Genomic DNA, 25,507 nt, shown 5'->3' with positions numbered 1-25,507 from the left:
TGAGTTAAAAAGTGATTTAACTGGAAAAAAAAAAGTTATTGCTTTTGGTGGTGTTACTGTGCAAAGAGACAAGTGGAAAGCATGATACCCTGCATCCATTCACGCTAGCTACCTTCTGCCTTTTGCATCCACTGATACCTCCCTTCCCAAAATTTTGCTATGTTGTTTTAGTTTTTTGGGTTGGTTTGTTGTTTTTGGTGTTTAGAGGTGGGGTTTTTTTGACTGTTCAAGAAAAGGAGGAGAGGAAAAATGTTTAGTTACTAAACTCAAAATGGAATTAATAGTTTCATGAAACCCGTTTAAAGCTGTTCCCATTACTAGCACTATAGTTAAAAATTTCTGCTTCCACTATAACCTGATCCATGGCAGAATTTATTACTTTGTGGTGAAAATACACTGCAGGCAATAGATTTTGGCATTCCTGGCCAGAGTCCAGGAAAATATTACTGTTTGGTTTCTTTGTTTCTGTTTTAATTTAAAAACATGATTTCATTTTGATGTGAACGAGCCCAGGTAGTGGAGGTTGTGTGGATTTGGCTAGTGTTTGTGGTTCCTACAGGTATGTTTTTGTTTGTATAATAACTGCTGGGTTATTAATTCAGTAATGTGATCTAATTTGTTTCCATTGTATGTACACAGCATTAAAGTTCTACTTGCATGCTTACTGTTAACTGACAGGGGAACTGACGTCAAGAGAGTATCTTGGGAATTTACTTTATACCCATTTTAATACACTTTAACGCTTCCCTATAAACACGCAGACACAGAGCATGCACACAGAGCTCGTCATAGCTGGAAAAGATGGAGCTGTAGCTTTGGCAGCTCCCTCTGCAGACACTGCACAATGACCCTAGTGATCCAGGCAGGTGATTGACAGGAAGTCCCTATTTGTTATTTACTTTGGAACAGGGTATTTTGGAGAGAGGCCCATTCAGCAGGCATTTACTAGGCAATTGTAGGTGGCTCTGTGTCTAATTCTGGTTTTGCTTCCTGGCTTCTGCAGTTTCATAGCAGTGCAGGTGGACCTCGTGTGAAGCTTATAGTCAAGGTTGTGGACAAATAGCTGGAGCAGGACTATCAACAAGACCTTTCTGTAGGGAGTTGTAGGGGTGTTCTCTGACAGAGTGTAGCTAGTGTAAACTCACTGGTGGGACCAGGAAAAGAAGTCCTCAGCACTGAGTCAATTTATGTTGGCAAAAGTATGTTCTGCCAGTAAAACGCCTTCAGTCTCATATATAAAAGTTATCTTTAACCCAGATTTGCTTTTGAAACAAAGTATTGTGTATGATTTTTTTTTTTTTTTTTAAAGATGCTTATGTTTATATACATTGTCTTGTCCTTTCAAAGCTGATGGTAAAGTAATAGAGTTATAATTAGTGTCACACTGTGCTTTGTGCCCAGGTGGGTCCCTAGGTTTTACAAACTATCAGACAGGTGGGTATAGTTACACACAAATGTTTAAAAAGAGAAAAAAAGTGATCTTGCTGTGGTACAATTAGGATTTTAGTTCAGTTGTTTGGTAGCAGCCTAATGTGTAATAAATCTGTCCAGTATAAACCTTAATAATCCTAATTTTACTACACGTTTTGGTTGGTTTGTAGTGCCAAGGGGAACAGCCCTTGGACTGTTCACAGACAAACCCTGTGCTACACGTGTTTTGTGAAGCATTTGCACCTGCTTCATTTTCTGTCCGTTTGGTTTTTTTCCTAAGAATAATGAAGTGGCAAGACTGTTTTAATTATATCAAGGGACAGTTTAGCATTGGGAGACCTATGTTAGTCAATTCCTCTGTTACAGAGTTTAAATCAAAGTGGATGTAGTCTGTAGGACAGAGATAAAAATCTGCCTTATACCAAATGTATTTTGGGTTTAAAAAATAAACAATATTTTAAGTTGTTATTCTCATAATACATCTCTGTATAGTAGGTTGCTTGGGGTGGTGTGGGAGAATGCACTTTTGCCCATACCAGAGAGTTTTCTCATCTGGAACAACTTTGACCAATCTCATTTACAGCTGAGCTGGACAGTGTTAAGCCAGCTTTTGAGGTGATGTCCCTGTTGGTCAGCTTGCAACTGCTGAGCACAGAGTTAAACCATGTCTGGGAAGACCGTGGATGCTCAGGGAGTGATACTTCTGCTGTAGCAAGAGGAAAGCTACCAGGGATGGGTCAACCACAGCTTCTCTGGGCAACCTGTGCCGGGGCCTCACCACCCTCACAGGGAAGAACTTCTGCCTAAGAGCTCATCTCAATCTCCCCTCTGTCAGGTTAAAGCCATTCCCCTTGTCCTGTCAATACAGGCCCTTGTCAAAAGCCCCTCTCCAGCTTTCTTGTCAGCCCCTTTAGGCACTGGAGCTGCTCTAAGGTGTCCCCTTAAGGAGCCTGCTCTTCTCCAGGCTGAAGCAGCCCAGCTCTCTCAGCCTGTCTCCAGAGCAGAGCTGCTCCAGCCCTCGCAGCATCTCCGTGGCCTCCTCTGGACTCGCTCCAGCAGCTCCATGTCCCTCTTGTGTTGGAGGCAATGATTTCCTAGAGATGGCTTGATCGTACGCCTTTAACCATGCTTTCAGAATTGATCCTGTTTCAAATAGGCATCTGCAGGGTTAGTTCCATAGACAGTGCCCCATGGTTACCTTTTGCTTTACGGCTAGATTGAACATGCAGTGAAAATAAAAAATAAAATAAAATTGAGGTGTATTTAAAATTCTGGTTCCAAGATTTCACTGTTTCTTGATAAAAGTACAAAAGTGGAAAAAGTTGATAATTAGTGATTGTTGTTTCCTATCCGTGTTAAAGGCTGCGTGAGTCAGACAGCACCAGCAGCATTTTTACCACTGAAGCTTTCTCTTTTCCAGGCTGGGCTGTGTGGGAGCTTTAATGCTTTTATTTAAAACAAACAAAAAAAGTCTTTGTGCAAATTAGTGCTGGGTTTGGTGGTTTGGTGGGTGATGCTATACAGGAACAGGGGGCAGTCAGCAAGCCATGGTTTAAAGTTTAACATTTTAAAGTTGTGCTTCTGTGCCTGTTTTTTGTTGTAATGATGACAAGTTTGTATTGTAATGGTGACGGTCAATTTAAGCCATTGCATCCAAAAAGAAGTCTCTAGACAGTTTGCATAAGCCATCATTTGTTTTTCAGAGTCTGAATATGATTCTCAGGAGAAGATGAATTTCAAGAAAAATCAGTTTGGTAGTCTGGTTTCTAATAAAAACAAATGGCTTGAAATTTCAGGTAGCTTTTGAAAGATAACTTACATTCAGGAGGCTCAGAAACTCAAGACAGCCAAGTCTTCAAAACCATTACTACAAAGTCCAGTAAGGATGGAAACAGAGCAGCATTAAGGGTATCTGTGAACTCTGATCTGCTCATACCTGGATTTTGATGTAGTTGTCCTGGGTATTTGTCTGCATCTCTTGCTTCAGCTCGCAGAGAGCTGATGATAAAAACTGAATTCTATTAAGATTGAAAGATTAAAAAAAAAAAAAAAATGCTTTGTGGCTTGCCAGTTTTATTTTTTTCTAGGATTGAAGAATAGATTTTTCTAGGCAAAAGTCAGCCTTGAGTTATTGAAATGCTTTTCTTTGCTCCTATAACTATTTGCATATGCTATTAAGTAACTGTATTTGGGTATCTTTTGGGCTTATGGTTTTGCTGTTACCCTCCTTTTGTAAGATGACAAGAACAGGAAAAAAGTTTCCTTCTTTCTAGTAGATACTGAACTTCCTGGAGGAGACTGTGCAGCTGACCCCAAGCAGAGCTGCCGCCAGAGCCAGACACCATGAACTGGAGATGCTCTTCAGAGTGTGTTTGCAGTAATGTCAGTCTCTTGCAGTTTTAATGCAAAAAATTAGGATCCTGTTAGTTTGTTAATATATTATTAATTCCTTTTGATACATATCAGAGATAATTCCAGTAGGACTCTGAATCTTACTGCATGGCACAGGAGAGGAGAACAGAAAATAAAACATTTCTCTTTAATCTGCGTCTTACAGTATCAACCTTTGTCTCTGTGTAGCTGAGTCTCGTAAGATTCCTGTAGTACAGCAAAGAGGAAGAAAGGTTTTGTTGTCTAGCAGCAGAGGTAGCATGTTTCAAGCAGCAATTTAAGTTGATGTCAATTCTTCAGAAAATAACCTCAGAATGATTTTGTTATGAGAGAAGATCTCAGGAGAATGACTGCTCAGACAGGAGGAACTGATTCTTGTTCTGTTCATTTGGTTCAAGTACCTAACTGCCAAGACCGGTGGGAATCAGCTCTCCTGAATCTGTTGAGCTTGTCCCCAGCAACATTGAAGTTGTCTGCAAAGTGTAGGAAGCTATATCGGATCATATGGAAGACAGGAAGGTGATTAGAGACAGCCAGCATGGCTTCACCGAGGGCAAATCGTGCCTGACTAATCTTGTGGCCTTCTACAATGGAGCGGTTCTGTTGATGGATAAGGGAGGAGCAACTGATGTCATTTGTCTTGACTGTAAGGCCTTTGATATGGTCCCACAGAACATCCTGGCCTCTAAATTGGAGACATATGGGCTTGATGACTATTCAATGGATAAGGAGTTGGCTGAATGGCCACATCCAAAGAGTTGCAGTCAATGGCTTGATGTCCAAACAGAGATCACACAACATAGGGTCCCACAAAACATTCTTGCTTCTAAATTGGTGAGATGCAGATATGGTGGATAGCCTGTTAGATGGATAAGGAGTTGGCTGGGTGGCCATGTCGAAAGAGGTCAATGCCCACATGGAAACCAATAAAGAGTGGTGTCCCTCCAGGGTCCATACTGGGACCAATATTATTTAATATCTTCATCAGTGACATAGGAGGATTGAGTGCACCCTGAGCAAGTTTGTGGATGACACCTAGCTGAGTGGTGCAGTTGATTGATAAGCTTGTGGGAATGGATGCCATTACAGAGGGACCTTAACAGGGGTGTTGGGTGAGGAGAAGCTCCCCATGACCCACAGTGTGCACTTGAGCCCAGAACCCTGCCGTGTGCTGGGGTGCACCCCCAGAGCGTGAGCAGCAGGTCGAGGGAGGGGATTCTCCCCCTCTGCTGTGCTCTGTGGAGACCCCCCCTGCAGTCCTGATCCAGCTCTGGGGCAACAACACAAGAGGGACGTGAAGCTGTTGGAGTGAGTCCAGAGGAGGCCACGGAGATGCTGCGAGGGCTGGAGCAGCTCTGCTCTGGAGACAGGCTGAGAGAGCTGGGCTGCTTCAGCCGGGAGAAGAGAAGGCTCCAGGAGACGTTGTGCTCTTTCAATACTCAGAGGGGGTTTTTAAGACAGACCAAGAGAGGCTCTTTACCAAGGCCTGTAATGACAGGACAAGAGGCAATGGTTTAAACTGAAACAGGGTAGATTTAGGAATATAAGGAAGAAAATTTTTAAGATGAGGGTGGAGAACACTGGAACAAGTTGCTCTGTTGTGGATGTTGTGGAGAAGCTGTGGCTGCCCCATCCCTGGCAGTGCTCAAGGCCAGGTTGGACAAGGCTCGGAGCAACCTGGTCTAGTGGAAGATGTCCCTGCCCATGGCAGGGGGTTGGAACTGGGTGAGCTTTAATATCCCTTCCAACCCCAACCAGTTTGGGATTCTCTGAAATCGGCTTCTGTCCTATTGAATGTAAACCACATGAATTTCCCTGGGGACTGTTTGAGCAGTCTTCCGACACAGGGCTTGTAGTTGCAAAATTCCTAAATGGTCTCTAGTGTCTCTTTACTGGTTGTCTTCCATGTTTCACACTTACATGAGATACCCAGGAACAGTGTGATTTTTATGAACTCAGTTCATCAGAGGCAGAAGGACATGAAAATAACAGAGGGGAAATATTCTAGCTCTATCCTTTAATCAAACCTATCTTTGAACAACTTCTAAACAGTGTATCTTGATGTATATTAATTAGTGTATATTAATGTGTATTAAACACTTAATGATAGAAGATTTACTCTGGAGTGGCAAAGTGAGCGGGAATGATGTTATAAACAGTGTCATATTGTATCCAAATTGAAGAAATGGCTTTTAAATTTCTCTTTTAAAGTAGGCCTTGATTGAAATCTAAGATGCTGTGGTGGGAAACGGGATAGTAAATACCTGTTACTGCATGCATCATTATGGCAGCATTTTCTTAGAATGGCCTTATAATAACAGATTAGAACTTCTATTTGGTATCGCTTCAGGAAGATAGCTGCTTAGTCTCACATCATAGTGGTTGTCCTCAGGATAAAAAGTGACTTCTCCATGATTAAATATTTGGCACAGTGTTTTTTACCTTACTGCTTTATGTAGTTGGTTTTTCTCTGATTGTGTCTTACTACTATGAACCAGACTTCACAACCTGCTAGCAGATTTTGCTGTGCAGTCACATCGGTGACTCTTCATCTCTTTAACATTTTGAATGCTGGGAGTTCCAGTAAAACAATGGTACTGTGTTTATCGGTGTAATAGCATTTCTGTGTTAATCTGATGTCTTGACAGTTTATTGCTACTGTAAAGTTTTTGCCTGGATTACTTCTTGCTGAACTGCTCCTTGAATGAGCAGGAGAAACTGATCCCCTGTGAGCGAAGCACACAGCTGTCAGTAAGCTTATGGAAAACATCCCTTACTTTTATATGTGCACTGTAAAGATACGAAAATACAAACTTTAAAATACTAGTTTTGCACTTGCGTGGAATCCGAAATAGAATCTGAGTGATGTTTGAGATGAAAAGAGCTAATAGTAATGACTGACTTCTGGTGTGTTTCAATATTATTTTTTTAAAGCAGCAAAGTTTAATGTTGAAGAATGTTCCAAAAGTGTTTCTCATGCAGTGATTTTTTACACAGCATATAGACAGAACTTGTGAAAGCCAACATGAATTCTGTAACACCTTTAATTTCAAGAATTCTTTAAATGTTGGAAGGGATGTTCATTTTATTTGAAGTCTGACCGAATTTGATTATTTGCCCTAGGCGTGCTGGTTAGTATAGCTTATGCATATCAATCTTGGCATGGAAATTATATAATAATTTGGCAATAAAACTTCATAAGTTCATTGAAAGCCTTTGCTTATCCAGTAATAGTGCATTGTTAGTTGAGGAAAAAACTCCAGAAATTTTACTTGATTCCTGACTTTAGCTGCAAATCTGGGGTATATGGGAAAGAATGTTGCTGATGGACATTCAGATGGATCCATCAGCACTTCAGTGTTGGACATGACTCAGATATCCACACAGATAAATGCTTGACTTAAAAATTTGGAAACCCTGTCAGAATCTGGACCTTGCAGGGTGAAGCTGGTTAACCAAATTTTTATGCACTCCCTACAGTCAGGGCAGTGTAAATTGGCTTATAGTTCTACTTCCTTTCAGTCTTCCAGCATCGTTTTCCTGGTAAACCACAGTTGAAAACTGGTGATTGAATCTCTGGTTTGAATCTTTGGGATTCTCTCTGTTGATCTTCCTTGCAGGTGGGTGAAAGGTGATTTACCTTTCTTCATGTTTGTCTCAGTGTAACCTGTTTGTAAAGGAAATGCTTTAAAAACATGGTAACTCAATTACTGAAAAGTGCACTTTTAAAAAATAAAATAAAATTTAAAAACTCAGGTAAATGCTACAAGATTTCATGGCTGCACAGCTCAGTGTTGCAGATTGCACCGCTGTGGAGCAGAGCCTTTAGCTGGTAATAGTCTGTGTCGGTGTCCCCGGATCTCATACCTCTGCTGGCCCCATTCAAGGGCTATCTTTGAAAGAAACCCTTTTCCAAGACTGCTTTTGGTGAGGTTGCTGGTGAGGTCAGCCAGGCAACTGCTTCAGGGTAGTCAGGATGTGTGTAGTAAAATCTTTATTTTTGACAGTTAAAGGATTATGTCTTATATCTTGCCATTGTGCTGTAGGGTATTAGTAAGTAGCTGACCAGAAGTTAAATGAAAATGGTGCGAAGACCATGCAAGACCCCGTTTAAAAAGATAAATCAAATCAAAAGAAAGTATTGAGATATCTTCTGCTAACTGCATTTGATTGTCTGTGGCTCTGTTTATATAACAGTCAAGTATGATTGAAACATGCAGATAAAATCCAAGCTATATTTTTCTCTTGGTAATGTGGATATTGTTGGAATTGAAGCTATGGCAACATGAAACCTCATGGTTTGCCCAGGGGCCCTACTTTGTGTTTATGAACTGAAAGGTGTACTATTGCAGCTGGGTATTCATTATAGCTAGATCAAAGCCAACTTATCATTGTGATTGTGTGTGTGATTGCTGTTCTTGAAAAGCCTGTCTGTAGAGCCTACGATGTAGCCTGTAATATAAGTTCCACATTCATGGTTTAATTTGGTGGAGGAAAATGTTTTAGGTAATGTTGGGGTTAGGTATAGGTTCTGTACCACCTCTGGAAATTTCTTTTGTTGTCTAAATACACAGATGCCCTGAACAAGTTTATATTAATTTGTTGTAATTTGGCAGAATTTTATTATTTTCATTATTTGCTGTCTATCTTTTTTATCTTGGACTAATCCAAGAGGTCATATTTTAGAGTAGTGCTGCCTCTGGAGTAATGGGCAGGAAGCTGTCAAGCCTTAACCTTAACATTGTGTTCTCTTTGGGTTTTTTTAGCTTGCCTTGAGTTTGAATCGATTCCAAATTTCCAGAAAGCACATGGAGTGTTCGTGTTCCGAGTGAAAACACTTGTGTTTTGCATAAGTCTAAATTAAATGGGAAGGGAACTTTGCATGTTTTGAACAATTTTAAACTGGTCCTTTTTTTCCTTTTCGTCTTCAAACTTTTCAACTTGAAACTCCAACTGTGTAGTGATTACCTCTTTGCTCTCCCTTCCTACAAAAATACACAGTACAAGAAGTTCTGCTGCTGTTCAAGCCAATAGAGCCACAGTCAGTGACTCATGTCAATTTTTTTTTCTGTAGGGGTAAGTCAGAATCAAATTTATGGAGCACATTTCAAAATTGTGACAGAAGGACCACAAGAAACTGTGGAGAGAAGTTCTAGGCAGATCTTCTGTAAGGAAAATCATGAAATGGTGTAGCTTTACAAATGAGAGTCGTCTTTTCGCCTTGCTTTTTAAAAGTTGTTTTGCTTGGTATTTGCAAGAAGAAGTCATCTTAGGGAAGCACAAATTCAACCATAGCAGTTATCCCACTCCTATACTTCAAGCAAGGAAACAGCATATCAAAACTTTACAGTAGGAGTGAGAATTCTGTAAATGTGTTTGGGAATCTGCATGGATACTATCAAACTTTAGTTGGTCTTCCTCCTTCGACACAAGTCTCAAGCCTTTGTAGAAGTGTGCTCTTTTTTTTTCCCTGGGCAAAAAAAAAACAAAACCCCAAAACTGTGGAAAGGCCTTAAGCAGGCAGAAATTATACTACAGACAAACCAGATATAATTAAAACTTCTATGCATTGGCCTTGGATTTTTCCACTCACTCTTAACGTATCACTGGAAAGAGACTGTTGTTTTGTGGCTACCCAGGGCTACAGGGATCTGGTACAGGACTATACCACCTAAACATGATGTGTGCAGTTTCTCCTTTTTTATATGTATGCATATGTACTTCACTGCATATATTTGTTTTGGATTGATGAACTGGTTCTAATTTTATTCTGTTTAAATGTTTAGAAAAAATACATGTGAAAACATTGGCACACTGTGCAACATGTCTCTCTGATCTTAGTCTGTTACCCGAATACAACGCATGACTTGTCAGGCATAGCTGTTTGGCAACTAAATCTCTCTTCTGTGTGGGGAAAAAACAGAATGTTTGCCAAATTGGTCTGTATTTTTTTGTGTGTTCACGGGAATTGGGGTTATTTTAATGATATTTTTTTTTTTTTTCCCCTCCCCCCCTCTTTTGTAGGTAGCATTGGTACATCGTTTCAGTGCCACTCAATCCATCAAGATCACATTTGTAATGATGACAGTGACAAGGTGAGGATTACATGTATGTTTCCTTCACAAGATGCATATCCATTAGGGGTTTTTTATGTATTGCTTTTACTATACAAAGACTGTTTTGTAGATGTAGCAGTCAGTTTTCAGAGTTACCATTTGAACTGTCTCTAACCTATTAAGAAATATATTTTACCCAGGACAGTCTTGCAGTCAGCTAAGGAGACATTTTTCTTCTAGTACTGTATTGTTCTTTCTGCTTGTATTCTTTGCTGTTCTAAACATTGTGATGTGCCATATTGACACCCTTAGTTAATAAAGAACAGTCTTTTTTTTTTTTTTTTTTTTTTGCTAATTTTTAAGTAAGGCAGGGATGTCTTGTGGCTTCTGGCTTCAGAGATAGAGGCTAGCTAAGTGTTCAAAGCCTCTTTGCAGTAGCTGTATTTTCCTGTTTCAGAGTTGGGAACGCAAGGTTTTACAGCGAGGAAGCTTCTGTTCAGTGCTGCAGCCCTAAAACACCAACCTGTGTAGTGGTGTGCAAGTGTTCTCGTAACCTTTTCTTTGACACGTTCTCAGACTAGCTTGCGTTGGGTCAGTAGAGTGCTGGATAGTGAATGTTCAGTGATACTTAGATCAGTGGCGTTAAGTGTGGCATACAGAAAGGAAAAGGTTTGATGCTGAACTGCGTGAGAGACATGCTGTCATGTTCCTGTTATTGTTGATGGTTTTACCTTAAGCTTTACTGTCCATAAATAATGCAAATTGATTAACGTTAATTCAACATGTATTACATTGTTACAAGTATGACACTTTTTGGCTTGACATGCTTGGAAAAAGGCATGTATGAGTCAAATTTTAAATGACCTTTCTTGGGAGCACAACCTGCATGGCAGCACCTTGATAAATGCACAAATCCTTGTGTTTTGAAATTCTGGAGTAAGTTAGTTTTATAGTTGTTCCAGTCTATCCTAGAGCTAGATTTGTTTTCAGTGCAAGTTTCTTTTACTGCTTTATTGCTTTATGTTCTTTGTCCCCTCACACTCTTTTTTACCCCCCCCCCTTATTTTTTTTTTTTTTTAAATTTTTATTTTTATTTTTAGGTGCCATGCTAGATTTGAGGCCTAGTTTAACCTACAGATATTGGTCAAACAGGCTGTATAGAACATGTCAAAACTATTTTAAGTTTCCAGCTGATTAACTGGTTAACAATTTTCAATGGTATTCACCACTTTGGTTTTTGCTCCTTGTGCACTCTGTTCCTGGAATATTCTTGGGTGAGGAGCAGGTGGGGGAAATTCCCTTTCAGAGCCGTCCTGTGCACCAGCTTTGCACTGGCACTCCCTTGTGATGCTCTTCCTCTCCTGTCGTTACATGGAAGGTCACCTCTGTGTTAGGTTGATCATATTCCTTTAGCTTTATTTCATATCAGGGCAATTAAAACTGTTTTAACTTTGGAAATTCTGGTTTTTTAGGTGCTTCATAGGTTTGGGGGGAGGGATTAAGAAGAGGTGGCTTAAATTACTTGACTTAAATTTCAGAAGAGAAAACAATTTTTCTGATTGGTATTGCTGATTTTGGTAGGAATATCACTTAAAATGCAGGATTTAATTTATGTTAAAATTCTTATTAAGTGGACTTTTTTGTATTCATTCTAGAAACATATGAAAAGCATGCCTTCTGAATAGTTTGACACATCTTTGATTGGTAAATGCGCATGTTTCAGTGAAATAATTCTGTGCTTGAACATGTGTAACCAGTTCTTGCATTACAGAGAAATGTAAAGGATAATAATTTCTACATCCTAGAAAAACGATAGTATTTGACTGGCAATCTGCATGTATTTTACAGTAATCTCTCCACAAGCCCAGTCTTCATTTCCTGGGCAGCAGCACAAGAAGTTCTACGTCACACATGCTAAAGGAATGCTGCAATCTGAATGAAAACAATTCCCAGGCTTCCTCCTCAATTACTTGATTTTGTTGACTTGGCACATGAGAATCTTGAATTCATGTCCAGTGACACCAGCAGGAAATGAAATTGTAAGGTTTTTCATGTGCAGCCTCACTGCAATAAGAAACGTGTGTCATTGTTGAGAGCTACGTTGGTACTACTAAGAACCTGTTTCATTTCGTAGCACCAAAACCAGTGCTTTGCCTCTTGTTTCATAGGAAGATCTAGTTTAGCACAGATGCAGGGTACATTTCCCATTTTACTCTCTGTTGCAAAGTGACTGTAACTGACATACATCTTTAAATAACTGTTGCTTTGGAGGTGGCAACCTTTAAGCCTCAGTGCATTACTCTGGGGACCCTTTTTTTCACATTTGCAATTTTTTTGATTTTTCTTTAAAGTATGAACATGTATATGTTTAATACCTACAATTTTTAAATTAATTAAATACTTAAAGCTGGAATTGTCATTCTTAAAATATTAAATAACTGAATAAATTTCTTTATGGAGCACAGCATTTAGGAGAAAGGTATTTGTAACAAGGAAGTATCACTCCTTGGAATATTACTTTGCTTTAATGCCTGAGCGGTGGTTTCGTACTAATCTTAAATAGAGAAATAGGTACAGGTATATTACGCTGCAGAGCCTTTCAATCTTACTTGGTTTATTTAGCTTTAAAAATGTTTTTTGTCCTCTGGATGATCGTTTCACCAGTGTTGTACTTCCATTAAAGGACGCTAGCTCAATTTGAAAAGAAACTCCAAAGGTGCAACTCCTAACTAGTCTTGGGACATCTCTTTTCAGAGGTCTCATCAAGCTATCTATTGCTTAGTTCTCACGCAGTTAAAAAACAGTTTGATAACCCAGCAGTAATGAAAAAATAAAAGCATCATGGAAGCAATCCACTGGATTTTTTTTGTTGTAATTATTACTATTATTTCCAAATAATTGTCTTGCTTTACTCCTTTTCAACTTATTTTCATTCATGTGACTTTTCTAGTATTACTCCTATTAGATTCACTTTCTCATAATATGTAGGGATTTTCATTTTACTTGCTACTTAAGACCCGGATACAGAACTACATGTTTTGATTCACTGTTTCTAACCTTTAAGTTTCCCAGTCATCTTCCATCTCTTCAGTAACATCTTTGTTTTAAGCTTATGTTCTTCTCCCTGTCTGGATGGACATCCAGTCTTCAGTCTATAATGCAGAGGGCTGCCAACCTTTAAAAAGATCGTCAGGGGTTTTTTTGGCTTTTTTGTGGGTTTTTTTTTTTTTCACAAGAGCGGAAATATTTTACAAGTTTAATCCTAAAAAGAAAAAAAAAAAAAGAAGAAATCCACTTTGTTTTCCTGTTCGGATGGTGCAGGGTCAGGTGGGATAAGTCTAGCAGACTCACCCACAGCTGAACTCAAAATGATTCAGGAATTCAGGTATTTTAAGGTCCATTGTACTTATTTGTGTGTGAAGACTAAAGGAACCTTGTATGATACACACCACATTGAAAAATTGGAATATTAGTAGTTTATTTTTCCCCCTCCAGTTTCAAAACTGGAAAAAAAATCTTCCTGTCCAATTAGGACAGCACTAATTCCTCTTGGTATGCCTCATCTTCCCACCCCTTAGTTTCAGTTAATTCTGCCCATTCTTTCAGAGCAGCTTTATATATGCTTTTTTCATTTTCATTTCACAGCTGGCAGATACAAGGATATATTTTAGTGATTTTACACTACTTTCATGCCTGGTGAATTGTCTCTTTTAGAGCACAAATTCTTTCTATCATGGAATCACAGACTGGTTTGGGTTTAAGGGACCTTAAAGCTCATCCAGTTCCAGTGCCCTGCCACGGGCAGGGACACCTTCCACTAGACGAGGTTGCTCCAAGCCCTGTCCAGCCCGCATGACCACTGATCAACAGCAGGTGGTTTATTTTGTTTTCCTGGATCAGATTTGGGGAACATTAATTAGACTGAAGGAATGGGGATGGGTTCAAAAGATGAAAATAGTTGGGGCGGTGATACCTCCAGTGCACTGCATGGCACTGGTGAGGCTGCACCTCGAATCCTGTGTTCAGTTCTGGGCCCCTCACTACAAGAGAGACATTGAGGTGCTGGAGTGGGTCCAGAGAAGGGCAATGGAGCTGGTGAAGGGCCTGGAGCACAAGTGTGATGAGGAACGGCTGAGGGAACTGCTGGGAACGCTTGGAAAAGAGAAGGCTCAAGGGCGACCTTATCGCTCTCTACAACTACCTGAAAGGAGGATGGAGCCAGGAGGTGGCTGGTCTCTGCTCCTAAGGAACAAGTGATAGGACAAGAGGAAACGGCCTCAAGCTGTGCCAGGGGAGGTTTAGACTGGATATTAGGGACAATTTCTTCCCCAAAAGGGTGTTCAGGCATTGGAACAGGCTGCCCAGGGCAGTGATGGAATCACTGTCCCTGGATGTGTTCACACACCGTGTGGATGGGCCTTTAGTGACACGGCTCAGTGGTGACCTTGGCAGTGCTGCAGAACGGTTGCACTGATGATCTTGAAGGTCTTTTCCAACTCGGTTGATTCTGTGATTCTGTCTTATTTAAGGAGTAGCTCGAGCGAACCGGTTCCGTGGTATCTCCCGTGTTCGCTGAGCTCCTCCGTCGCCAGCCTCCCGGTGGCACTCGCAGCAGGGGCCCGTCACGTTTCGCCGCTGGACGCTGCTCCTGTGGGTTCAGCTGATCGTTTCTTGTCGTTGTCGCCTCTTGTGCTCCTTGTCAGGAGCGCCCGGAGCCGGGACGCGGCCGCTGTTGGTTCGCTTCGGGTCCCCTCCTCCACCCGCACTACCCCCTGCTGAGACGAGGCCACCCCGCGGACCGTGTGTGTGCTGCGGACCGTGTGTGTGCTGCGCCCCGCGGCCTGCCGCCATTCGCTCCGCTCCGCCTGGCGCTGGCGGAACCCGCCCGGCGCCCGACACAGCAAACCGAAACCAAAAGAGGGCCGGACCCACGCCTGCGCAGTGGCCGTCGACGCGGCGGCGCACGGCTTCCGGAAACTTGACGTTTCCGGGTCGCCCCGCCGCGGCGGGTTGGCCGCCTCGCCCCGCTTCCGGGCGTCGCGATGACGTAGGCGGGCTGTAGCTCCCCCCCCCCCTTCTGATGCGAGCAAAGGCCACGCCGCGCCGTGGGGAGGGCGGGGCTGGGCCAGCGGGGGGTGACGTCAGCGCGGCCCCGGTACGTTCGGCACGTGCGGGGCCGCCACCGCCCCCCTCGTGGGACGGGACATGGCGGGCGGCGGCGGCGCGCGGGTAGCGCGCAATGTGATTGGCCGCCGCGGCGGTGCTTCCGGCAGCGGTCGGGGGCGGGGCAGGCCCGGCCCGGGCGGCAGCGGCGGGGCCCGGCCCGCTCGGCGGGGCCGTAGCGGGGACTGCGGGGACAGCGGAGGAGGCGGCGGGAGCGCGGCCCCCCCTGCACTCCGCGGCCGCAGGTACCGGCGGGGGGAGGCGGGCGGCTGGACCTTCGCGCTGGGCTTCCCGCCGTAAGCGGCTCTGCCGGGCCGCCATTGGTGAAGCTGGGGGGCGAGAGGACCGTGCGCCCGGGGGCGGCCTGGTGGGGGGTGAGGCCCAGAGGACGGGAGCGTTCGGTCCTGTGAAAATCGGTTAATGGGTTTTGGGCAGAGGTAGACCTGAAGCCTGAAGCAGACTGTAGTGATCGGACAAGGGGTGGTGGGTTCAAACTGAAACAGGTTTGGTTTAAGGAAGTTCTTCCCTGTGAGGGTGGTGAGGCCCTGGCACAGGTTGCCCAGAGAAGCTGTGGCTGCCCCATCCCTGGCAGTGCTCAAGGCCAGGTTGGACGGGGCTTGGAGCAACCTGGTCTAGTGGAAGGTGTCCCTGCCCATGGCAGGGGGTTGGATCTGGATGAGCTTTAAGGTCCCTTCCAGCCAAAACCAGTCTGTTATGCTGTTCTACGAAACAAGCTTGTGTTCAGGGTAGTCTGTTAGTGTGTTTCACTATATATGAGTTAGTTCCTATTCCTGTATAACTATTCCAATTCCTGGGTACTGATGCGTAAGGGAAACGAGGGTGCAATTGTTAAAGAATTGGGTATGAGACAGGAGAACAAATAGGTACCATGACAGATTTAATGACTAGTGAGGATTGATAATGTTACTGATCTTCCTTAAATACCAGATCTCTAGGGGAAAAAAATCCTATGCATACATAGAATAGCAATGCGAGGAAGATTTCCAGGGAATTGCTGGCAGGAGAGAGTCCATGTTGAGTCGCAATTGCAAGACGTGGTATATAAATAAAAAGGGCTTATAAACTGGGGATCTCAAAATCCTCCTGCGTGAAACTTACTTTGTCATCACCCTGAATTGCAGAGCAGGTTAAAAGTTATTTGATTTGCATCTGGTTCACAAATGAAAATATGATAAATGCTAAATTAATGTTGCAGGTTGATCAGCCCTTGGTTTGCACCGCAAGTCACACTGTGTAATTGTCTTTTTCTGAAAACACAGTTTTGGCTTGGAAGCTGGCATCAGTGGCAGTGACATCAGTGCTGTTGTAGTTTGTGATGTGTGTGCATCAAGTTAACTAAATATAGAATCACAGAATCACAGACTGGTTTGGGTTGGAAAGGACCTTAAAGCTCATCTAGTTCCAACCCCCCTGCCATGGGCAGGGACACCTCACACTAAACCATGTCACTCAAGACTCTGTCCAACCTGGCCTTGAACACCGCCAGGGATGGAGCATCCACAACCTCCCTGGGCAACCTATTCCAGCGCCTCACCACCCTCACTGTAAAGAACTTCTTCCTTATATCTAATCTAAACTTCCCCTGTTTAAGTTTGAACCCATTACCCCTTGTCCTGTCGCTACAGTCACTGATCCCCAGCATCCTTGTAGGCCCCCTTCAGATACTGGAAGGCTGCTATGAGGTCTCCACGCAGCCTTCTCTTCTCCAGGCTGAACAGCCCCAACTCTCTCAGCCTGTCTTCATATGGGAAGTGTTCAAAAATACTTTTTTTCAATGTGGTTTGTTGACAAGAGGAGTTATGATTTGAAGTGATATTTTTGATGAAGTCAAACTATTTTTGAACTGTTTAGTAAGAATGTCTGTAAGAATTACATGATTTCCATGCAAATTCTTATTAGAATATAAAAAAAATGGTGCAGTTAGGAAGACAGGTTGGTTCTTCAGGGCTTCTGTTGAGTTGAAACTTAAATATTCCTGTTGAATTTTCAAGCTGTTGTACTTGTTTGTCTGTGGAAGCTTACATGGGTTAAGTTGTTGTGAATCTAATGAGAATTTGTACAGAGCGAGTCTTAGACTTCTGAAGGTTTTCTTACTTCATCTTTGTACGTGGCTTCACCACCCCATGCCCCAGAGGGGTTTGGAAGGTGGTAATAAGGCTGCAAATAGGATGTGAAATTTCTTTCTTCCTATTTTTAGTCAGAGAGATTTTTGACTGTGGAGGTTTGATTATTGAGACTTCTGGAAAGATACACATTTGACTTAACCATTTCAAATGGAGATACGGCTCTTGGATTTCTTTTCTATGTATCAGCTATATCAAGTTAAATAATCTAATACAGCATATTTAAATTCTCTTGTGGGCAAAGCCTGTCTAGATCTTTGATTTGACAGGGTAGCTTTCATGGGTTTTACTCTTTAGCTACACTTGAGTGAAGTGTGCAGGCTCCTCGTTTACTCAGCTCTCGAAAGATCAAGGAAACTTCCTTTCCTTTTTGGTGCTGTCTACTGGTTTCTGTTTGTTAAAATATTTAAAGTCAGGGCTGTTTTGTCATTAGCAGCAGTAAAATGCTAACAGCAGCAGCTCTATAAAAACATTGGAAAGGGAAAAGATGAAAAGGAAACCTTTTTGCACCATGAGTATTTTGCCAGTTGCTGACCCACCAGCTTGATTGCAGTGGAGCTGTTCCTCACCTGGTAGAAAAATAGTTAAACAGCATAAAGCTGCCTCACCTAGTGTCGTCTGTAGGCACTCCAACTATAAATGACTTGTGTCTTTGTTCTTCCCCTCTCAGGAAAATAGAGTATTTCTTTCTTTAATGTCCGTGGTTCCTGGTTCTCTGTAAGTACATTTCAAATTTGCAGTCCTAGAACTCCTTACCTCCTGGTTCATTTGCAGTAACATTACTCTGTGTAATTCCCACAACCTCAGAAGTGTCGTGCTTCGTGTGAATGGCACTACATACGCTGTCTGTTGCTTGCTTTCTGTTTAGGAAGCCTTTTCATCAGTCTTGCAATTTTGTTTCTACTTCCAAAATCTGTGAAATCCTCTCTCCTGGGCAAATTCAGCAACTGCATGAACTCAACCCTATTCTCTCTGCAGGGTCTCTGCAGGGCCTCTTACCTTTGCCTTGTGCTCTGCTCTCGCCAGGTCTGTTGGTTCCTGACAGAAGTGGCCAAATTGTTATTTCACATTGCAGTAAGAGTTAAATCATTGTGTGAGCCAGGATGAGAGCATGCGTGGTATATCTTAGGGTGCTTTTGAGCAGATGTTCTGTCTGGCAGTTTTTGTAGGAGCTTTAGGAGGTGGCTTTCTCTCAGAAGTTTCTTTAGGAGATGAACTTTCCTTCCTTATTTAGGGTATTGTTCTAGATTATCGGGGGAGGGGGGGGTGTTTTAAAAAGTTGTGATGTGCTGAATGTTTCTGGTGAACTACATTTTCAAAATCTTGTTCTTAGAAATCAGTCTTTTGAGAAGATATTTAAAACTATTTTGTTGTTAAGTACTGAGGGCAAAGTGGTTTTGTTCTCATGTCCTTGTATGTGTAAGTCTGTTGGGAAAACACTGGAACTGAATATAGAACAAGAGAGGAAATGAAAAGAAAGGGGACATAGCAGAGTAGGAACAAGTATTCACTTTAAGTAAGCGGAAAGAACTGGTGAAGACAAATAGTAAAGTTCCAAGGGATGAGCGTGAATTTGGGAAAAATGTTCAGAGATGAACACAAAGAGCCTGGCAAGACCAAAATGCATTTGGTCACTTTGCATGTGAGTCTCTACTAAGCATAGATTACAGATCATATGTGAAGCTTTCTTCCTCTTTATTCTCAGGTTCCTTACTGTATTAGAGAGCAGCCAGAACATTCTTCCTCAAATTCAAATACAGAGATCCAGAATACTGTATGTATTTGCTGGGTCTGCTTTCAATATGTGGATGTTTACATATATCTGTGGTTGAAATGTGACTTAAAAGTGCATAGCTGTGATGGTGACTTTGTTCCGGATAGGCCACAGCTTGAGACATATTAAACCAGTGCCCAACTGACTGAATTTCTCGCATGCTTTAAATTCTCATATCTTTTTTCTCCTTAGTAAAAATGTGGGATGAGGTTTGAGAAGTAACTCAGCAAAACTATTCTTTTTTGAGTGCATCTGGGGGAGTGAGGGTTTTTTCCCTTTCATGTATGATCTGATGTATATCATGTGGTTTGGTTTCGAGTTTCGTTGGGATTTTTTTAACAAAATTTACTCTGATCTTGTGCGAGAATAATCCTATTTTGTGAAGTAAATGAAAATACTGTGCATACATAAGCTGTTTCCTGAAGCTGAGGGCCTGTAGTGTTTTCTCCTATTCCTCTTTTAAGTTAACTTAGCAGAAAATACCAGGTTTTTTCTTGGTTTTGTTGTCTCCCATAATCTGTCGCTTACATTAAGAGGACTGAGTTCTCAACTCATTACATCCCATTATAAATATTACATATATGTCTACATGATCTCTGTTAGATAACATCCTCTCAGTATGTGTATTTGGTAGGGGCAGAGAAACCAGATACTGTTGCAGCAGTTAACATGTTCACAGGGCCTGTGGTGAATCTGACACATACGAAAGTTCTGCAAGCTACTGGGGGCAAAAGGTGTGTTCAAATACCAACTGATAGAGAACAGTTCTTTTTTTCCAAAGCTTTTAAAAACAACTCTTAACTTCATATGAGCTGTTAGTAAAAATGAAATGGCCCACATAGATTTAAAACAATTACTCTGCAATATGTAGTGCATAGTCTAAATATAATGAGCTTTAAAAAGAAATCTTTTAGGTTGGAAAAGACCATTAAAATCATGGAGTCCAACCATTACCCCAGCACTGCCAAGGCCACCACTAAACCATGACACTAAGGACCTTGTCTGCACAGTTTGTGAATACTTGCAGGGATGGTGATCCCACCACTGCCCTGGGCAGCCTGTTCCAATGCCTGACCACCCTTTTGGAGAAGAAATTGTCCCTAACATCCGGTCTAAACCTCCCTTGGCACAGCTTGAGGCCATTTCTTCTTGTCCTACCCCTTGTTCCTTAGGAGCAGAGACCAGCCACCTCCTGTCTCCATCCTCCTCTCAGGTAGCTGTAGAGAGCGATAAGGTCCTCCCCTGAGCCTTCTCTTCTCCAGACTAAACCCCCAGTTCCCTCAGCTGTTCCTCATCACACTTGTGCTCCAGGCCCTTCACCAGCTCCGTTGCCCATCTCTGGACCCGCTCCAGCACCTCAATGTCTCTCTTGTAGTGAGGGGCCCAGAACTGAACACAGGATTCGAGGTGCAGCCTCACCAGTGCCCAGGACAGGGGGATGATCACTGCCCTGGCCCTGCTGGCCACACTGTTGCTGATACAGGCCAGGATGCTGTTGGCCTTCTTAGCTGCCTGGGCACAAGCTGGCTCATGTTCAGCTCCATCAATCAGCACCCCCAGGTCATTTTCCACTGAGCAGCTTTCCAGCCACTCTGCCCTAAGCCTGTGTACATGCTTGTATACATACATATATAGTTTAATATGGGGAAAAAATTCTTTAAGTGGAGTGTGATTTGTTTTATAATTGTCTTAATTACCCTGTCTGTGTCAATGTACCTATATTTTAGTTTCACATACCTAAAGGAAAAAATCAATAGTGGATACAAACTGTACATTGAAACTATACATAGAGAATACTTTGGCATGAAGACAGCTTTGGGCTGGACTTTTCTTGAGACTCCTTGCCCATCAGCTAAAAGAACAAAATTGAAAACTTGATTTCTTTGAAGTCTGGATTTATGTGAATACCTTGTCTTGATGTCACCTGTTTCCTCTTGCCCTGGCATCATTTTAAGTATGTCAGTATTTCAGTATATTTTATGACATTTGAGGTAATTTCTTCATAGTGATGAACATATTTTGATGGTACACATGCAAAGTTCAGTGTGTTTGAGCCTTGTATATAGGGCAATTAGCCCCCTTTCTATAGATAGAAAAGCATGATTTTAATTTAAAACTTAAGCTTCGGTTTTATTTACATACTAAAATAGGAATTCAGGACTCTATATGCTAAGAAGTTGCTGTTGGCACCATAACCTGAAATGGTGCTTTCTGTATTGTGTTAGGGGGTGTCGGTGTCAAAACCCGGACACTTAAACTCAGATCTTGGTAGGCAACTTGAAGTGGTAGAAAATGATAAACTGAGAATAGAAAAAAAAAAAAAAAATCTTACTGGATACTAGTACTATTTGTTGCATAACTTTTAACCTTTCCTGTTTTAAGTAAGAAGGGTTAAAAATCCACTAAATATACATGACAGGTTTTGCTTACTGCCATAGTACATGTTAACTGCAGGAAACAGCTGCAGGAGCAGCACTATTTCCGTTTACTATCACCCACACCATAAGCAAAGTTCAGTTCAAAATTGAGTCCATAAATTGGGATTTTAAAGTAAAATTGATAGTTTTACAGCAACTTTGTTCTTTAACAGAGAGGAAGGTATAGCGGAGGGGTTTTTCCCTTATTGAAGTTTGTCTGGTGTTTGGATTATGAGAGGTAATGATCCCTATCTGGAAAAAACACCTGGATGTGGTATAAAAATAAATACTTTTTTTTTTTTTTTTTTTAATAATTCAGCAGCATTGAAATGGCTTTGATTCATTTTTATGAAAAATTATTTTAAAATCTTTTCACATTTCAATGGGTTCTTGTTTGCATGCAGCAAATGCTGCAAGCAGTAACAAGTAGTGCTCAAATTCCATTTGAAGAACTTTAAGGTGGCAGGGTGTTTCCTTGATTCTTAAACTCACTTCAGTTTTGGGAAGGGAGATGCTTCAGATGTGATATATGCACTGTGGCTTGCACCGTCCTTTTTGCATGGGCAGTAGAACTTGAGGATAAGGAAGGTGTAGTCCTACTAAACGCAGTTTGCTTGTCTTCTTTTTGCTGCTGAGAGTGCTGCAATGTGCCAGATAGGATGCTGAGATTTTTACACCTTTTTGATGTCCTTCTGTGTTTTAAATTCACGTGCAGCAAAGGAATATTCCAACATTTGTTGTGAGAAATTGTTGCCTAAGAATCATTCTTGAGATTCTGGAAAATACTTACTGTGGGAAACTTGAACAGTTTAGGTTTAGCTATCTCTTAATGTTGTTTCTTGCGTATCCTAAACACCAGATTAAATGAGAGTTGCGTGTCAGAGAAGGAACTAACACAGAGAAAACCCTGGGAATGGCTTGTCAGCCTGATGTCAAATAAATAGCAAATTCAATATTCAGGTTATTAGTGTGTTCTGATAATAAATAAAATGAAGAGGTGCTTTTGGTGGTGTATGGCCTATGCTATTGGTATGCAATTTACAATCACATGCCCCAAGTCTTTTGCAAAAACATGTTGTCTGGAAGATTCATTGTCAGTTCTGGTTGCTGAAGAACAACGTTGTCCATTGTGCTTGCCATCAGTAAATAATGAATTAATTCCATTAAATGTTAGCGAATTAGGGATGGCTCAGAAAGGGTACTCGTGAGTGGGTTTGGTACAGTAGTTAGAAGCAGTCTAATTGATACATACCATTATATCTCTGAAACACAAAAAATTAAAGGGACTTGCATCCTCTTTATGCCATGGGTAGTGCTGTTCTTATTTTACAAATTGTGTTCCTTTTACCAAATTCTGTGTAAATTTTCTCTCTTTCATAGAGTTATTTAGGTTAGAAGAGACCCTTGAGGTCATCAAGTCCAACCATTAACCACTACTAAGTTTTATGTAGAGGACTTTAACAGGAGCATTCATGTACACTAAGTGTGGAAATACCCTGCTGCCAGTCTTGCAGCAGAAATAAAACGTGTTTGGAAACCAGGCTTCAGTGTTCTCTGCAGCTTGACTGTGCTCCCATTTCTCTGATAACAGATTACAGTAGAGACCAGAGCTCTGTCTGGGATAGCCATCCTGCATTAATGTATAATTGCATGTGCATTTTTGTCACTGCTCAGTGAGGGTGTGTTTATTACAGTGTATAACAGTGGAGGTTTGTGTTCGTTTTCCTCAGTGGGAATAACTGCTTCTCTCTTCCTCTGTTAGCAGACACTTTTTTCTCATAAATGGTGTCAGAATAGATTTTTTTTTTTTTTTTTTTTTTTTTACATTGACTGATTTCTGTTGGAGCTAGTTGATGGGTTCTTGAGGTTTTGCGAGGGACAGACTGGTGAAGAGATAACATCTTTCATACTTCTTCGTTGTCAAGAGTAATGACAGGTTAGGTGGATGGTTGGACGTTGGAAGAACCACATTGCCCAGGACACGCTGTGATGTGGAGACACCTCATGACAGAGAATCTCAATTACACTGCAGTTCCAGGAGCAACAGGTCAGTTAAATGCAGGTCTGCAGTGAACTAGCCTGTAAACTCTACCTTGTAATGCCAGACCTAAGTTACACTTCTGCCTCTGCTGCTTTCTCGTATGAGGTGGAATAAGACTTAGAAGGCGCTCTGGGCCTTGATAACACCATCCAGTCACATAGTGACTTCTGTCTTGGTTCTAGTGTCCTGGGGCACAGCTCTTCCAGACCTTACTAGGCCTGAGCTATATTATGTACTTTAACTGAGCTTAGTCCTGGCCTGTGAATAAGCCACTGCATTTGGACGCAACAGACGCTGTTCAGCCCAAGAATGTGCTATTATTGTAGGTATGATCAGAGATTTAATGGAGTGGAATTCAGATAGCTGTTGTTGGAACTGCATAGATCGTTTGCAGGTGGGATGCACAAAACGCTCTATTTACTAGTCCATTAGATACCTACAGTAACATTTTAAAATGCTTATTAATTTCATGTTTACCAGTTCATATCATGGGAAAAATCATTGCCTTTTCATGCAGTTATATGCATTCATGAAGAGGAAACATGCAGCTGCAGATTTCCAGTCACTGTGGCAGGGTTATATGAGGTATACCCATCAGACTGTACTTACTGTGTAAAAACATCTAAAGAAAAGGCTATGCTTGAAAATTCTCTTTGAGTATGAGTTTACTTATATTATAAAGGTCTTTGTGGACTGCGGGTAGATGTAGTTTGTTCCCTACATTTGAGAATGAGGGTATGTTCTGGGTTCAGCTGTAACAGTTATTTTTCTCCTTCCTAGTAGTTGGTGCAGTGCTGTGTTACGGATTTAGTCTGAGAACAGTGCTCATAACACACCGATGGTTTAGTTCTTGCTCAGTAGCGCTTACCCTGATCAAGGACTCTTCAGTCTCTCATGCTCTGCCAGCGAGGAGGGGCACGAGATGCTGGTAGGAAGCAGAGACAGGACGCCTGACCCCAACTAGCCAAAGGGGTATTCCCTACCACAGCACGTCATGCCCAGTACATAAACTGGGGGGAGTCAACCAGAAGGCCCAGATCGCTGCTCGGGTCGGGCTGGGTATCAGTCAGCAGGTGGTGAGCAATTGTATTCTGCAGCACTCGTGTTTATTGTTGGTTTTTCCTCTCCCTTTTTAGTTTTATATTCTCTCCCCTTGCTATTTCCTTCATTAGTAGTAGTAGTTTTGTATTATACTTTAGTTATTGGACTGTTCTCATTTCAACCTGTGGGGTTCACATTCTTCCAGTTCTCCTCTTTATCCCGGCCTGGGGAGCGGGTAGAAGAAGCTGAGCAAGCAGCTGCATGGTGCTGAGCTACCGGCTGCCCTTAGACCATGACAGGGTATGGAGCAGTTTCTTCTTGTACTTCCCAGGACAATTAAATGAGAATATGCAGAGGGTTGGAGAGAAGAGTGATTTTCAAATACGGCCAGCAATTGTTTTGGTAATAATTCCCTTCTGTGATGGTTGATCATCTCTGTGTGTGTGTGTGTATGCAATCTTTGTAATTTGACTGGAAAAAGAGAATGGAAAAGAAACACCTCAAAGGGTGTTGTGTTAGTGAAAATATTTAGTCTTTCCCAAATGAAGTGGAACAGCATTTAGATAAAACATACAAGAATCTACTGCAAGAATCATATACAGAAGTATAGCAAACCATTTTCTAATTATTTCTTTTATTAGTATGTTTCCTGTAAAGGGTATTTTACAAGTAGGCGTATACTGTTTAATCACCTTTGTTACCATCACACTGTGAGAGTTTATAGGGCACACAGATGAAAACGGGGCAGAATACGGGGGATGCATGGGGCATGATGACTTTTTTGGGATGAAATTACAGATTTTAGTATCCTGGTGTAAGTTGCTTCTTTTACTAGTAGCAATCCGATACCTTTGTTCTGACATAGTTGCCTTTAAAGATAAGTGATCTATGTTTCTGCTCATCATGCTGGTTTTGTTGAATTAATACCTAAAATAAGGCAGTGCTTTTACCTTATTCATTAAAAGCCCCATACAATATTTTTGATAGCTGCCAGACATTCTACTCTTGTTGCCTGCAGAGCAGGAGAAAAATACATAGCACAATAGCTG

At 41.8% G+C, this 25,507-nt stretch overlaps 1 protein-coding gene across 4 annotated transcripts in view; it reads left to right on the top strand.

Moving 5' to 3' along the window:
* RNF38 (ring finger protein 38) overlaps positions 1-25,507 on the top strand; it is an 81,091-nt gene that overhangs the window by 22,939 nt on the left and 32,645 nt on the right. Inside the window, exon 2 of one of the 4 annotated variants that reach the window (XM_030470856.2) lies at positions 9,847-9,917. In XM_030470856.2, the coding sequence (XP_030326716.1) occupies positions 9,847-9,917 (71 nt within the window). Of the gene's footprint in view, positions 1-9,846; positions 9,918-15,194; positions 15,297-23,404; positions 23,424-25,507 lie in introns of those variants that run through there. The other 3 variants (XM_030470857.1, XM_030470859.1, XM_030470861.1) reach the window with 3 other exon arrangements.

The sequence above is a fragment of the Strigops habroptila genome, chromosome Z (assembly GCF_004027225.2).
Source record: "Strigops habroptila isolate Jane chromosome Z, bStrHab1.2.pri, whole genome shotgun sequence".
NCBI lineage: Eukaryota > Metazoa > Chordata > Aves > Psittaciformes > Psittacidae > Strigops > Strigops habroptila.
This window is presented reverse-complemented; position numbering and strand designations above follow the sequence as displayed.